This window comes from Drosophila obscura, unplaced genomic scaffold (genome assembly GCF_018151105.1).
Source record: "Drosophila obscura isolate BZ-5 IFL unplaced genomic scaffold, ASM1815110v1 contig_75, whole genome shotgun sequence".
Lineage (NCBI taxonomy): Eukaryota > Metazoa > Arthropoda > Insecta > Diptera > Drosophilidae > Drosophila > Drosophila obscura.
This window is the reverse complement of record NW_024542867.1, coordinates 2,855,910-2,871,025: the sequence shown is the minus strand read 5'-3', so window position 1 is coordinate 2,871,025 and position 15,116 is coordinate 2,855,910. Positions and strand designations below refer to the sequence as shown.

The window sequence follows — 15,116 nt, the reverse complement described above, 5'->3', positions numbered from 1 at the left end:
GCGCTAACTCTACTTAAATATACATACAATAACACACACTACAACATAAAGAATATGAGCAGCCACGCGCAATCTTACTACTTCTACTCCAAAAAAGATTACTATTTTGAGGTTAGGTTGGAAAAAAAACATCTGCCAATAAAAGCATTAAAATTAGAACGAAACAAAAGAGCATCTAATAAAAGCATTCTAAACTACATTCTAAATACCTTGATGTATATTGTCCATATTAAATAATGTTGTTTGGTTGCTTTAAATGGAGATGGTGGACCTTCAAACGTAGACAATATTTACAGCCAGAAACAATGAAAATTTTGACAGGCTCAAACAGCCGACTTTAAAGGGCTACCCAAAAGCCAGGGATGGCCAACAAAATATTTCTTTGTATATTTTTATGCATGATGGACATTTATTTAAAGGGAGTAATAAAAAAATTATGACATTATTACAACTTAGTTTTGGGGTTAATGGCAAAAAAATGCATTTTCGTCGAATGTGCAGTGTAACGTTGTGCATACATATGTATGCAGGTTGACTTTGTGCCCAATCAACGAAACAATCTTGCCACGTCAGAATGATGACGATGATTCTACTATAGCAAAATGCATTTCATCTAACAATTCCGAACGACCCATGTACAGACATATGTATGAGTGAGAGTAGCTAAGTACCCTAAGTTAGATGTGTTATCACCTTGCTCCAAGACGCGGCTAATTAGCGAGCAATTAAATAATAAACACACACGGCTTAAAGTCATTTAAAAAGGTAAACAGCTTTTATTTACATTTATCGAACATGAACCCAGGGGCGCAAGCGGAAAGGCGAAAAGGTGAGCGACTTTGGTTGGGCTGCAGGCGAGTCAAGATGACTGCTCAGATCTGGGGTGATTTCGTATCTTTGCTCAGAGTTGTTAGCGATTTCTCAAACTCAACGGACTCCACCTGCCGCCTCTGCGGATCGTGAGGCGGCGGCCCAATCAGTTTAACCACCTCATCGTAGTCCAATGTTTCCCTTTCCAGAAGTGCCTCGGCCAACTGGAACAGCAGAGAGGAATATAATAGAACGCCGTGGAAAGTTAAGAGACAGAAAATATAAGAATGTAGCTGACCTTCTCTAGCTTGTCGCGGTGTTTGACGAGTATGTCCTCGGTTATCTGGTAGGCACGGGCCACGATATGGCGCGCCTCGTTGTCGATCAGGGTTTCCATGGCTCGGGAGAAGGGTTTTGCGCCACCGCCCGATTCCCCGCTGTCGGACTCGCCCGCATCGCGCACATAGATGGGTCCCAGGGTCTTGTTCATGCCAAACTTCTTGATCTGAGAATAGGCGATCTTTGTGACCTTTTCCAGATCGTTCTGGGCCCCAGTCGTAATGCGATTGAAGACCAAGTTCTCAGCCGCGCGTCCGCCCAGGGCCATGCACATCTTATCGAACAGCTCCTCCTGGCTGTACAGATGCTGCTCGCTGGGCGTGTACTGGGCAAAGCCCAGGGCCAAGCTGGTGCGCGGCACAATAGTCACTTTGAGCAGGATGTCCGAGTGAGGCAACATCCAGCCAACAAGGGCATGGCCGGACTCGTGATAAGCAATAACCTTCCGCTCTGCCAGAGACAAGGCATGCGAACGCTTCTCAGTTCCCCCTGCGGAAGAAAAAGCGGCGAGAAAAGCGAGAAAATTTGGATTTTGATGGATTGTTAATCCTGCCACATTTGAATTTAGCATCTAACGCACCAACTAAACGCTCGACGGCGTACTCCAGGTTCTTGGTGCTAACCTCTGTCTGCGTGTTTCGGGCCGCATGAAGAGCGGCCTCATTGCAGACGTTGGCAATGTCGGCGCCAGAAAAGCCGGGCGTAAGGCGTGCCAGACGATGTGAGAAGGTGCTGGGCGGGGAGTCCAGCTTGACTGAGGACAAATGCTTCTCGAAGATTTCCTTGCGTTCCTGCAGCGTTGGCAGGTCGATTAATATGTGTCGATCAAAGCGGCCGGGTCGTAGCAGAGCCTGAACACAAGAGTTTTAATAAATCAGTGTTTAAAATAGATCAGCTGCCCGAAGGATACCGTGCCTTCCACTCACCTTGTCAAGGATATCGGCCCGATTCGTGCTGGCCAGCATGAGGACACCTTCCTTGGTGGCCATGCCGTCCATTTCGACAAGGAGCTGATTGAGCGTCTGTTCCGACTCACCGGAGCCACCCTGGCCCATGGACTCTGTGCCAGACCTCTGGCGTCCGATGGCGTCGATCTCGTCAATGTAGATGATGCAGGGCGCCCGCTTCTTGCCTTCTTTAAAGAGATCCCGCACGCGGGCGGCGCCTAGGCCGCCAATCATCTCTATGAACTCAGATCCATTCATACTGAGGAAAGGCACTTGAGCCTCTGTAGCCACTGCCTTCGCCAGAAGCGTTTTTCCGCAGCCGGGCGGACCCAGAAGTAGGGCTCCGCGCGGCACTTTGGCGCCCAGGCGCTGATACTTTTCCGGCGTCTTCAAATAGTCAACGAACTCCTTAACCTCCTGTTTAGCCTCGCTGAGGCCGGCCACGTCCCGGAAGAGGACGCCACGTCCGCCGTCGAAGGGATCCACGAGCGTGAACTTAGCACGACCCATTTGATTCTGCAATGTGGGTAGAGATTACTCAGAGATCTGCTATGTCAGATTAGAGATATAAACGTACAAACGAGTCCATGCTGAGCGGACTCTTGATGCTCTTCATGCGAGTGGCAATGGACATGAACAGAGCACAGATCAGCAGGAGCATAAGGATGCGCCCCGTAGTGTCCGACTGGCGATCGTAAGTGACGGGGACACCATCCCTTATGCCCAGACGCTTCTCCACGTCGCGCAGCTTCTCCTCGAACTTGGTGGCATCGGCCACAGCCATGTGAAATATGGTTGAGGTCACTTTCCTGCCCTTGATAACGGCTCCTTCGTGAAGTATAATTGTTACCATTTCCATATCGGGGCGTATGATAAGCTCTTTCACCTCGCCCACGGCCAGCATGTGATGCACGAATTCATTCCACGACACGTATCGCGTCGAACCCTGTCCGCAAAAGGTAAAGATCAAATAAAAAGAAAAGGTTGCAGCCGAAGCGAACAAGTATAAGAGCGTTACCTCGGGTCTTTCCGACCGTGGGGTGATCAGTAATGAGAAGAATGCCACAAACATGTAGATGGTGAACAACCAGAGCACAGCCTTGGTTAACACTGAACGCATTTTCTCATCGTTCTCATTGCCTTTCTTTTTTCCGTCTTCACCCGGTTCACTGGCGGCACTGCTGCTAGAGGTGGCATCTGCCGAAGACTCATCTGAGTTGGCTTTGGTGCTGGTCTGAGATGTGGGCGCTGACGGCAATGGTTTCTCTTTGACGGAATCGTCGTCACTGGACTTGGATGACTTTGCCTGTTTGCTGTCATCGCCAGTGCTACTGCTTTTGCTGTCAGGGGGTTTCTCCGATGTTCCTGTGCTCATGCAGCGCAGATGCATTTTACGCACCTCGTTTGGCGTTAGTTGCAGAGAGCGTGATATCAGGCCCACAACCGCTTTGTACTCCGCCTCTAGCTTGAGCACCTAGCAAAAAAATGTCGGCTTTATTTTTCTGTGTTTGCTCTTTGGCAGTCTTCTTACCTGTCGCCGGCTGAGCGGCAAGAGACGGAGCTCCCGCCTGAAGCCATAATATAGTTCCGACAAATTTTGGATGTGTGAAAATTGGTGGGATCTACTTTCCAGCAGATTTCTCACATGCCGCAGTCCCTTCAACATCATTTGCAGGAGTTTGTCCCTCTTGTGAACCCCTTGGTACAGGAATACGTAACTCGATGTTATTTGCTTGAAATTACATACAATGACTCTGCGGAGTTGCCAGATCGCAGCAAAACGGTGACAGCAATAACAGCTGTACTGTTATTTATCGATAGTAATTCAAGCACCAATATTCCCGTATTCCACACCACTTTCCGTAGACCGATATGCAGGGATGATTTCTTATCGGTTTTATACAAATATCATCCCTGATTTATGTCGACGGAAAATTTAGCGCGTCTGAGTACTAGGCTTTAAGGCAGACCAGATGTACATGCTGAGACTCTTCAATTGTGTGTAGTGGAACCATTACCGTTGGATAATCGAGATATCGATAGTTAAGATGGCGAGAAGCAATCAATTCTTCAATACCTTGTGCTTTCATAAAATATTGTTTGCTTTTTATTAAAAAAAAAATTGTTTGATATATCTTGGCCGGTTTAATAAGTAAACAATTAAAAGCGCCTATTTTTTTAAATAAAAAATAATAATAATAGTGCTATACAAATATTACTTCGTACTACGTAATAATAATGTCACTGAATTGAGTAGCTAAATTTGTTAAATGTTTTCACTGTTCATTAAATGGCATTGGATCGCACTGCTCTCAATAATTATTATTCACTGATCCATCAAAAGGACCCATGTTGTCGCCAAAGTCCTGCATCTCCTCCTCCATATGTTCGTCGAAATCATCGCCCAAATCCTTTGATTCGGGACAGTTTCGACAGCGACTCTCGTTAACGCCGTAGTTAATACATGTCGAACCCACGCACTCACAGCAACCGTCGTGGAACCATCTGATTTGTTAGATTGCAATGAAATATACAGTCAATTCGGTTTACATATGTATGCATTATTTTTACCTGGTGCTGCTGGCACCCGTGGTCTGACAACTCTTACGACACTTATTCCAGGAAACGCACTGGTCCAGATATATTACCGTGCAGTTAACAGTCACAATATTATCCCGCTCTTGGATTGCTTCATCTAAATTTTTATCATTTGTTCCTTAAATACAACAAGCACGTTTAAACACAAAGTAATAAAGCCGATTGGTTTGAGAATTACATACTCAAATAATAATGGCCATCCTTCTCGAGTTTTGGACCCTTCAAATACTTGTCAAAATCCACTTGAAACGTGAACACATTCCAATTGTACCCGAAAGTATCACTGTCATCCGGAGTTGTGACCAATACATTGAACAGTTCCGGCACACCATCGAAATCCTCGACATGAGATTTCTTTGACAGCGAATTGCGCGTGTCGTTCGGCTTCGGGCAGAGCTCTGTAAATTCAAATACAAATAGGAAAGTTCAAAACGCTCCCGATCAAATTCATCTGCATGTTTTATGAAAGACAGATGTTCCATTACATGAACAGGCCAAACACGTAATTGTATCAACTATATAACCCTATGTTATGTTTTCATGCAGCCCTGCTGCAGGCTGGAAGGGTCGGTAAGCTGCTAGTCGGTAGCTCAATCCAGCTATCGATAGCTATTTGGCACATTGCTCGCGCGCACTCACACCCACACATGCGCGAACACAACACATTTGGAAGCAACAAAAACAATGCGAGCTAAAGTGACAGCCCGATTGCCATCACCACACTATTTTTATCTCGTTAGACCTCTGCCCAACCCCACCCTCAGTATGGAAGGCCACCGCCAGCCAGACGCATTACTTACCTACACAGCTGCAGCACTCCTCGTAGTACTTCTTCCCCAGGCACTTGAGACACTCTTTGCAGCAGGAACAGTTCTTGAGCTCACATTTGCAGCTCTGCGTCAGCATGCACTTGGAAACGATTGATGCGCAGACGACTTCATTGCACGACTCCACATGGCCATATAAACACACGAGCCCCAGCAGCAAAAAAGCGCCAACTGTGAGCGATCGCCAAATATCCATAATGTTAGATGCTTTGGAGAATTTCATATGATTGCACACGGTGGACAAGGAGATGGCAGAGACAACAGAGACACAACAGCAGTGGACGGTAGTTGGGGAGACTTTGACTGATATGTAGAAACTATATAGTGAATAATAGATGGGGATGCGATCTTTTCTGTTTGGCACGTATGTGCATACATATGCGTATATATGTAAGTATAAAAATATGTATCTTTATGTATGTACGGACCAGTTGCGCTTGTGTGATTGCAATTACAAAAAATAACAATTGGGGAAAACACACACAAATACACTGACAGACTGTTTGTTAACAACACATGTAATTGCACGGCATTCCATTCGACTCAGATACTTTCAATATGGATTATTGAAATATGTATTTACATATATACATATTGAATCAGACTTAGTCTACGAATATATTTCTTAAATTATTGTACAAGCGCGTAACAACAGCAACAAGAAACGGCTCCACAACGTACACTAAGAAGACAATAACTATCGAGCGACAGATCAGATTCGAGAGATCAGCAGCGGCAACGCAACGGCAGAGGCGACAACGAGACAGAGACGGCGGCGGCGTCAGCCAGCTTGTTTTTATTATTAGCGCGACCCGCAACGCAGCAGGGCACTACTGTCTTTTTTCTTTCCGATTCCAATCCAGGCCCAGAGGCTAGAAGCCAGCAAGCTAGATACAAATACGAATACGCGAATTGAGCGCACACACAGATTCAAACCCAGCACACACGCAACTCAGACTGGGGCTTAGAAACGTAAACACGTTACGAAGCGTTGATGACGCTGACGCCGGCGCTGTTGGCTTTGATTGTTGACAATTCTGGTGCTTGCGTTGGTTGCCAACAAGGGGACGGGGAGGTACGGAACGGATCGGATCGGATCGGGACACAGAGGCAAGCGCACGCGTACGAGCTGAATGATCAGCTACCACCAACAACCTTTATCAACACATACTCACATATACACATATGTACATGTGCATGTCTATCAAATGTTGACTTAGAGATGAGCAATATTATCCGAAAAGTAAACATGATGAATTTTACTGCTCTTTCATATTACGGAGAAGACAATGCAATAAACACACACATGCGAGCTGAAGTTTGCATTTCCAATTGTATACTCTTATTTTAAATTTAGCAGATATCATGAAGCATAAGTATGTATATTACAAACCACCGCTGTAAATAAAAAGAGTATCTCCATCATATTTGTCTACGAAGTGGAACAATAATGAAAAATTTGTCTTGATCAGTTCTTACCTGTTTTGTTTATTTATTTATTAATATATGCGTTATTTTTAATTTAAACTCTCCTCCCTAATACTCAATTGCACCATCTCGTATCGATACTATCTGGTATCAAGCCGCAGCGGTCTGGCAGCGCCATCTAAATAACAACAAAAATACAGAACTAACAGATAAGATTGAAAATTAAACATTTTTAAAATGTTTATGTTTCGAAACTGTGCTGTTCTCCTGGTGATTGGTTCGATATGCTGTTTTATATATGGCATCATTAACCTGTACGTAGATGTAGAGGCGAATGCCTGTCGCATGACCTATATGTTTGGGCAGCCGATGTTCTCAGTAAGTTATTAGATTGGATTGAGATTATCATTAGCACACACAACATGTATCTATGGAATTTACAGCGTGTCCGGATAAAAAACGGCGAGCTGTTTCCCAATTACAGACTTTTCTACTACTACGAGGGACTAGGGGATCCGGTGGACCCACTTACGAGACGCATGACCGGAGCTCCGGTTATATTTGTGCCCGGAAATAGTGGCTCCTACAAACAAGTTAGATCGTTAGCCTCCGTTGCCCTACGCAAGGCTTTGTCTAACGACGCCGGCATTCATTTAGACTACTACACCATCGACTACGACGAGGAGCTGTCCGCTCTCTATGGCGGCTACTTGCATCATCAGCAGCGTTACCTTAAGTTATGCATCCGCACAATCCTGTCCCTCTATAAAGGGCGCAGCGAGCAGCCGTCCATTGTGCTCATCGGCCACTCAATGGGTGGTAAGCTGGCGCAGTCTGTACTCACAGACCTAAGCATTGGGCAGCACATAAATACGATTATTAGCATTTCCACGCCCCTGGACCAGCCCGTGGTCAATTTGGATGCTCAACTAAACGCTTTTTACGCACAGACAGATGATGCCCTCAGCAAGACTCGCACAGCTACTCTACCAACGACTCGGACCAATGTCTGCAATAGCTTGCACCAAAAACCGCCAAGTGTCCAAAACATGGCTCTACGAGAGACATCGGCAAAGCTGGACAACGTTTTGCTCATTTCGACGGGTGGGGGTAATCGCGATCTCCTCGTGCGTCCAGGCCTGACAGCCTCCAAGTTTAATGATCTTCACGCCATGGTAGGTTTCTATATAATTATTTCATCCCCTCCTCTTCTTTCGCTATTTATTTAGTTATTTCTGTTGCCTTGCAGACCTCAGCGATACCCCGTGTGAGTCTGAGCTGCGATCATCTGTCCGCTGTGTGGTGCTTGCAGTTCGTTCAGTCCATCAATAGTTTCCTCTTCAGCATTGCCCACGTGCGAGCCGATCGATCAGTGGTCTTTGGCATAGAAAAACAACGCAACCTGCAGGCGGCCCTGTCGCACTTTGTGGTACATTCTAATGCTTATACCCGAATTCTTCGTTATTTATTGCGACTTGTCTTTCAGAAGCCCACAACGCGCCCGCAGAACACTATGAGCTTTTCCGTAGCCAACAACTGGAACGAGGAGCGAAGACTAGTCATTAATAAGTACTTCGCCAATGGTCTAAAGACTTCCTACTTTGAGCTGATTGGACTGAAGCGCCACAATCGCTACAAAAACCTGGCCATTGAGGCGCTGAATGTGGGCGAGAGCGATTGGCTATTCGGCTGCACTGCCCAGGTCCACAACGAGACGGGGGAAACTTACTGGTGAGCATTCCTTTCTGCACCATGCTAGAGCCCAGCCCCATTACATACTTCCTGTGTGGCTCTTTAGCGAAAAGGCTACACCGCTCATCCATCTAGTTCAGCGGCTGCCGAACAGAGAGCGAGAGCCGCGAAGCATTGCCGTACTAAATCTCCACAACCTGCGCAATACCTACTTGGAGTGGACACATGTGCTAGTACGCCTACCAGCGGGCAGCGGCCACCTTGGCTACAATCTAGACATCTACGATCCCCGGGAGCGACACGTGGACATCCGCCTTCCTCGTTGGTACTCCTTTGCCAGGCAACTAGCCGTCAATGAAACGCTGCAGGGCACCCTCCACTACAGGCTGCGTATCAGCGACCTCTTCGATCCGTACCAGAGTCTGAGGGTGATAATTGAGCCCCTGCAGTGCCTCAATCCACAGTATCGCGTCACGGCCAGACTATGTGTTCCTTGGGCGGCAGGCTTTGAACGCTTTCAAACGTTGACGTGAGTTTTCATGTTGATGCTTTCATGATTCAGTCAATACTTGATAGTCTATCCGATCCGCAGTTCTCCAGGCGAAAAGCCTCAGCTTTATGCGAACGTTCCCACCCTGCTTCCCAGACACTATAATACGTCTCTGAATCCAGTCACAATAGACTTGTACCTGGACCCCATCTGTCGCTATCGCATCAGGTAATTGAATACTTTCCCACTTTAAATGATTTGAAGCAGTGTGGTGTGGATCTACAATTCTCCCGCCCTCTTCCTCAATCTCTCTCCTTCTCTTTCTCCTTCTTGTTGACGTCTTCCATCTCACTCGGATTCATTTGTTTAACCTAAGCTATGAGTATGGCTACTCCTCAGCGCTGTCCCGACTGGTCCTGGAGTTTTACGGCTGGCTACCGGCCCACCTGGCATGTGTGCTGCTTATCGTTCTGCGTAAGCAGGTTTCAACCTTCCAAGAAGTAGGCAGCTTCAGGAGCCTAAAGCCCTACACCGGCTACCTGCAGTACACGTCACTATACGTGGTCACAGGTTGTCCGAGAGAAATGCTCCAACTATGTACGTAGCCGTACAATGCAAACAAGTTTTCCCTTTTCTTGCAGCCTGTCGCCTGCTGAAGAAGCTGATACTGAGTAGCCGCGTGCTGCCCGCTCCGGAGCCCTTGGACTACAGCATCAACGTGTCAATTGTGATCCACTGCGCAGCGATTGCGCTCTCTTTGGTGGCAGCCCTGGCCACGTGGCTGGCCCTATCCCTCTACGGGAACGCATTCTATCGCTTGGCCCTGCGTCTGACGCGCCATTCGCAGGCCAGCTCCAACATACTGATCTCCATAATGACTAATCTGCCCATTACGTACGGCATCCTAACCATCGCGACGGCCATAGGTACCTGCAGTGGTGTGGGTCTGCTGCTGGCTTTTGTTTTTTACTTTCTTATGTTGTCGAATGCCTATAAGGATTACCTGGAGGACTTCCTCTGGCAGAAAGCGGCCAATTTGGTTCGGGGTACGATGGGTGAACCGGCTGCTCCAGCAGCAAGATCTCAGGAAACTAGCGATATGCTGTCGGGCATAGATAATAGCCAGTCGGACGAGGACAAGCAACAGCAGCAGGAGGAGGAAGAGGAAGCAGAAAAGAACACGGAACAGAAGGGAAATGATCCAGAGCCCTGTGTGGGCCTGCAAAACTTTCCCTTTCACGTAACCCTATTGTTGATGCTGCTCATGCAGCTTCTGCTCAATGCACCAAGCACATTGGCCTGGGTCCGAACTCGACGGTAATTCAAAGTTCTAAATGAACTCAAGTGAATCTCTACAGGAATCTTTTCCCCCCTTTTCCACAATAGCCATGGCATCGACCTGCCCGATCCGAGTTTGCAGCCCAGCGTCGTGATCTTGGTATCCCTAAGTTTATTGCTGCAGTTTCGGGCGCCCCAGAAATGGTAAGTAAAGATTGCCACTAATCTTAGCCAACACATTCTCACCCGGTCTCTCCTCTCCCCCTCTTGCCTGCCTTAGCTCTGGCTATTGGATGATTTCCATTGTTCTGTACGTGCTCTCGGGAATTGTTCTGTTGTACTGTCAGGCAGCCATCTACAGGCTGAACTTTGTGTTTGCCGGTGCTTTCGCCTTGCTCTCCGCCCACCAAGGCCTCTGGATTCTGTGGCGTCGCCTGGCCTGAACAGGTTTAAGCGCGTGTGTTAATTTGTTATTTGTTTGTCCATTAGCTAATACAGCTATTAAGTTAGAGCGGCCAATGGCAATACCCGCGTCGAAGTGTGCAATTCAGGCTTACATAAACACGGCAAACGACCATTGCAATTCAAATTAAGCCGATATTGGTCCTAGCGGGAAGTCCAAACTAGTCAAACGCACATTGCACATTGTACATTGCTTTAAATAATTGTTTTTTACGCTTGCTGCCGGCGTTTATGGTAAGCGATATCAGGTATCAGCTGGTAGGCATGCCAATTACCATTTACGTGAAATGTGTGAAAATTCCCATAAACAAGGCCACACTGTACTGCCATACACGGGTTTTAATTCAGTTCAGACCAAAAACCAATATTTTTATATTTTAATTCCATCCAAAATTGTTTATTTTTTTACTTTCCATTTCCCAGCCGATGCTTAAGATATTCGCAAATAAATGTTAGGCTCAACTAAATACTCTAGCTCTAGTCTATATATATGTATGTACATATGTATATATTTTGCCGTTTTTTTTTGTTCAAAACATTACCCCTTTACCATGATGTACGTATGTACATATGTATGTATATGAAGGGCGTTTGGTCTGTACATACATACACATATAATATTGTAATAGCAATTTAATTTATACATAATATAGAGTTCATACATTTGTTCATACTGTCTGCCAATGTTATCAGGGGCCGTTAATCACATCAGTTATATTTTTAAAATCAATCAATAAAAACAAAAATTTAGTTTACATTTTAAGGGTTTTCTTCAGCTGCAATCATTATTTTGTTTATTTCTATTATTAATAATAATCCATAATTTATGATAATATGACACTGCTATTAGAAAATACAACTAGATTAGTAAAGATATGTATACATTCTTTTCTGAACTTCCTATGACCTTTTGATTGTTCAGCTTTGTTCAGTTTTAAAATTAAAATTTTCAAATAATCACAAGCTATGAGCTTTTTTATTTTTCTACTCTAAAATAATTATGTATGTATAACTAATAAAAAGATATGCATGGATTATACTCAGAGCAGCCTATGGGCATATTAAATTTTTCTGTGCGTATTAAATTCCAAATTAAATATGAAATTAATTCATCCTCTGCATTTAACTGAAAATAATAATTGTTTACGTTCCCTGATTGTTATATACATACATATATATATATATGTGTGTATGTATTCGTTTCGTTTTCGAAAATAAAGAAATTCCCATTACATCTCCTAAATCACCAATTGCCTGTTGGAGAGTGTTGGGGGCTTTATTGCTAAAAATGTATTGAATTCATATCGGTGTGGCTGTAGCGCCCCGAATTCAGCTCAAAAAGTCCAAACTAAGGTCGGGCCACTTCCATTTAGACTCAGCATCATCTGTCCTTATGTCTCATTTGGCAAAGTGTTGAATTCCATTTGAAAAAAGGCGTCAGATGAAATGTCCGTCACCGCTATTGCCGAGTTATGGCACAGCTGGGCGTGGCAAAGTCATGCTGACAGCCGCGGTAGCTGCCGCCAGCGCCCGATTTGGTTCGATTGGCGGTTGTAGATGGGGTTTCGTTTCAGTTGAGTAGTCCAACACGCTGAATGGAAAATAAAGTAAATAAACACATCATCAGTTTCGTCACTTTTAATACTAGTAACCACGAGGGGGAACGTTGAGTCGCTTCTGTCGCCGCGACTCTACTTTTATACCCGTACTTTTTTCTGTAAGATATTGATCAATGATCAATATAATATTGATCCGATCTGATCCAGATTCTGCAATCTGGTAGATATGGTAATTTTCTACGATACTGCGTGTTTCGTTTTCTCCTATCTTCAAAATTGTGGATGCCAGAGATTTTCCTTTGCGGGGGCGGAAGGGTCAAATGCACTTCCAACAGTGTGATATTACATGAGTCTGGAAACATAATGTGGTTGTTCTAGCTTTTATAGTCTCATATCGACTCGGATGTTGGTGCTGATCAAGAATATATATACTTTATGGGTTTCGAAGTCCTACCCAATTTGCAGAGCCTTGCAATTTTCCACCCCAACCTCGAAAACCAGTCCTGTTTTATGTAACGCAACTTCAGGTCATATTTTAGCCATATCTTTTAAACCGTACGCTCGATTATCGACATTGTTTTGTGAACAAAGGACTACCCTGTTACTATTAAACAAGGATAATCCTCTGGCTATAACAACGATCTTATCTGAACCAGATTTGGAAATCTGGTAGATATTGATGGATAGATACATGGTACAACGTATAAGTTAAAATATTTATTATTAAAACCAAATATAAAAAAAATTGTTTGTTAAAAGAACATGGCATTAAAGCATCTGCATCGGTATGTATGTAGATATAGATTTACGTAGCCATATGTATGTGTATGTGTGTGTATATTTTTACACCTCGAGCTTAGATAGAATGAGTGGGACGAGTATAACGATGAATGCACTAGAGAAGCGGCGACTACTGCCAATAGCCAGGGACGAGCTGTGCTTGTCCCGGACCATATGCCAAATACCCGGGCGGCGGCATCACATCGACCCTGTGAAACAGACGGGAATAATTTGGAGAGAAAGTTAGCAGCTGTGTGGGGGGTATACAAACCGCGTGGGCTCCAGCTGTGAAGGAGCGGCGCGATAGTAGCGCGGTCTGGGCGCCACATAGTTGCCAGAGGCGAAGCTGCGGGGATTGGCAACGGGAAAGCGAATGGAAGCGGCGTTTGCAGGGCGACCGCCGACCCGTGCCCGGGCTCGCGAACGCGAACGGGCGACTGTAGCGGTGCGTGCAGTGGCAGCCGCTGGTCCGTTTCCGGCTGCTGCTAAGCCCCCACCCAGTCCCAGACCCGACAAACCACCAAGTCCGCCCAGACCGAGGCCCACAGATCCTGCGCCAGGCACCGGCGTCTGCCACATGGCGGCTAGTTGAATGGGTACCAATGCTGGCAGCGAGACGGTAACTGGCACACCGGGAGGAGGTCCGGCTGGAGCCTCTTGGGCCGGTGCTGGTGCTGGGGCCTCCGGTTCTGGTTCCTCCTCCTCCTCCTCCTCTTCGGGAGGATGGGTGGTGGTTACCTCCGGCACCGGCTCATCCTCCGGCTCGGGTGGTGGTGACGGAGTCGGCTTGGGCTCCACATCTTTCCAGGCCGCCAGCAGAGCAAGAAGTTCGTCCTTTGTTACATGCGGGCTCGATGAGGGAGGCAGAGGGCTGAACCCGAAGCTGGGACTGGGACCGGCCCAGGCGCCTCCGCTACTCCAGCCGATGGGTGGACCGGGTGGACCAAAGAGGGAGCGCTGTTGCCGATGCGGCTGCGGGTGCATCGGTCCGCCCGGATAGCGCAGTGGCTGGATGATCTGGCCACGGACCTGGCTGAGGGACAGCAGGACCAGTGCTAGGCAGCGCGAAATCTTGTGGGCCTGCATTGCTTAAGATCAGCTTGAGTGCGCGATGTTATCTGTGCATCAATTGGCGACCGAAGCCTTTTATATGAGCCAGACCACTCCTGGCCATGCCGTGTCTGGGCAGAGCAGGCCAGTCTGGGCCTGATCGAGTCGTGAATTGGGTTAACAATTGTCTGCACCACACTGGACCGGCCTGGAGCGGACCGGAAGCTTCGGACCGCGAGGCAATCGGCATTGGCATTTGGTCAACTGGTTCAAATCGTTATTTACGCATTTCAGTGGGCCTAGGAAGCTTGCACCATTTATGGCTCCCATTGCATCACTGCATCAAAGCCTAAACAAATAGCTGCAAATGAAAACGAAATCGACATGGAAAAAGTAGACTCAGAAAGAAAGTGAAACTGGTTCGCATGCACGCAGCTAAACAACTGTGTAGCACAGTGTTTGCGCCTGGCTTAGTTGGCTTAGTTGGCTTAGTTGGCTTAGTTGATGCCGGGAGCAGGCAAGTTCCACGACTTTTTGTCCTCGTAAAACTGTGAATACCAGTTCGTAGGTAGGCACCGTAGTCTTAGTCTCCACCAGCTGCCTCTCAGCGTGTATCAGTATCAGACGCGGATCCAACTAATTTTAGCCTGTCATCGATCATGGACGCATGCTCACCGCCAGAAGTAGTTTCCTGGTGATGCTAAAAGACTTGAGACCCATCAGGGACATCAAAACCCACCCGAAGCTGCGCCAGCTGCTCCCGAGCCCGATCGGTCACGTGACCACGTCCAGAATGTCAATGCCTCGGTCATGGGTTGTTGACCTAATTTGAATGGATTGGAGGATGGTGCTCCTG

The 15,116-nt window shown here is 46.5% G+C and overlaps 4 protein-coding genes across 6 annotated transcripts; 1 reads left to right on the top strand and 3 right to left on the bottom strand.

Moving 5' to 3' along the window:
- Positions 1–747: 747 nt before the first annotated feature.
- Positions 748–3,881, bottom strand: LOC111072295 (paraplegin). The gene is made up of 7 exons (XM_022364054.2): positions 3,628–3,881; positions 3,115–3,570; positions 2,674–3,042; positions 2,076–2,612; positions 1,730–2,000; positions 1,109–1,638; positions 748–1,034 (listed from the first exon to the last, which is right to left on the bottom strand). The coding sequence occupies exons 1-7, from the start codon at positions 3,763–3,765 to the stop codon at positions 873–875; spliced, it is 2,463 nt and encodes an 820-aa protein (XP_022219746.2). The 5' UTR covers positions 3,766–3,881; the 3' UTR covers positions 748–872.
- A 342-nt stretch (positions 3,882–4,223) lies between these two features.
- LOC111072300 (protein twisted gastrulation) lies at positions 4,224–6,641 on the bottom strand. 2 transcript variants are annotated; one of them, XM_022364064.2, is made up of 5 exons: positions 6,105–6,641; positions 5,495–5,692; positions 4,877–5,092; positions 4,668–4,812; positions 4,224–4,601 (listed from the first exon to the last, which is right to left on the bottom strand). In XM_022364064.2, the coding sequence occupies exons 1-5, from the start codon at positions 6,112–6,114 to the stop codon at positions 4,409–4,411; spliced, it is 762 nt and encodes a 253-aa protein (XP_022219756.1). In that variant the 5' UTR covers positions 6,115–6,641; the 3' UTR covers positions 4,224–4,408. The 2 variants fall into 2 exon arrangements, with proteins under 2 accessions (XP_022219756.1, XP_022219755.1); XM_022364063.2 differs by having other exon boundaries at positions 4,227–4,601; positions 5,495–6,639.
- Positions 6,642–7,107: 466 nt separating this feature from the next.
- Positions 7,108–11,428, top strand: LOC111072294 (GPI inositol-deacylase). 2 transcript variants are annotated; one of them, XM_022364053.2, is made up of 10 exons: positions 7,108–7,327; positions 7,393–8,124; positions 8,199–8,378; positions 8,439–8,680; positions 8,748–9,170; positions 9,234–9,359; positions 9,508–9,701; positions 9,773–10,448; positions 10,518–10,613; positions 10,690–11,428. In XM_022364053.2, the coding sequence occupies exons 1-10, from the start codon at positions 7,187–7,189 to the stop codon at positions 10,850–10,852; spliced, it is 2,973 nt and encodes a 990-aa protein (XP_022219745.2). In that variant the 5' UTR covers positions 7,108–7,186; the 3' UTR covers positions 10,853–11,428. The 2 variants fall into 2 exon arrangements, with proteins under 2 accessions (XP_022219745.2, XP_022219744.2); XM_022364052.2 differs by having other exon boundaries at positions 8,436–8,680.
- A 1,912-nt stretch (positions 11,429–13,340) lies between these two features.
- On the bottom strand, positions 13,341–14,296 carry LOC111072345 (proline-rich receptor-like protein kinase PERK13). Its single transcript, XM_022364127.1, has 2 exons — positions 13,482–14,296; positions 13,341–13,419 (listed from the first exon to the last, which is right to left on the bottom strand). Exons 1-2 carry the CDS (start codon positions 14,294–14,296, stop codon positions 13,341–13,343), a joined length of 894 nt encoding a protein of 297 aa, XP_022219819.1.
- Between the last annotated feature and the right edge of the window lie 820 nt (positions 14,297–15,116).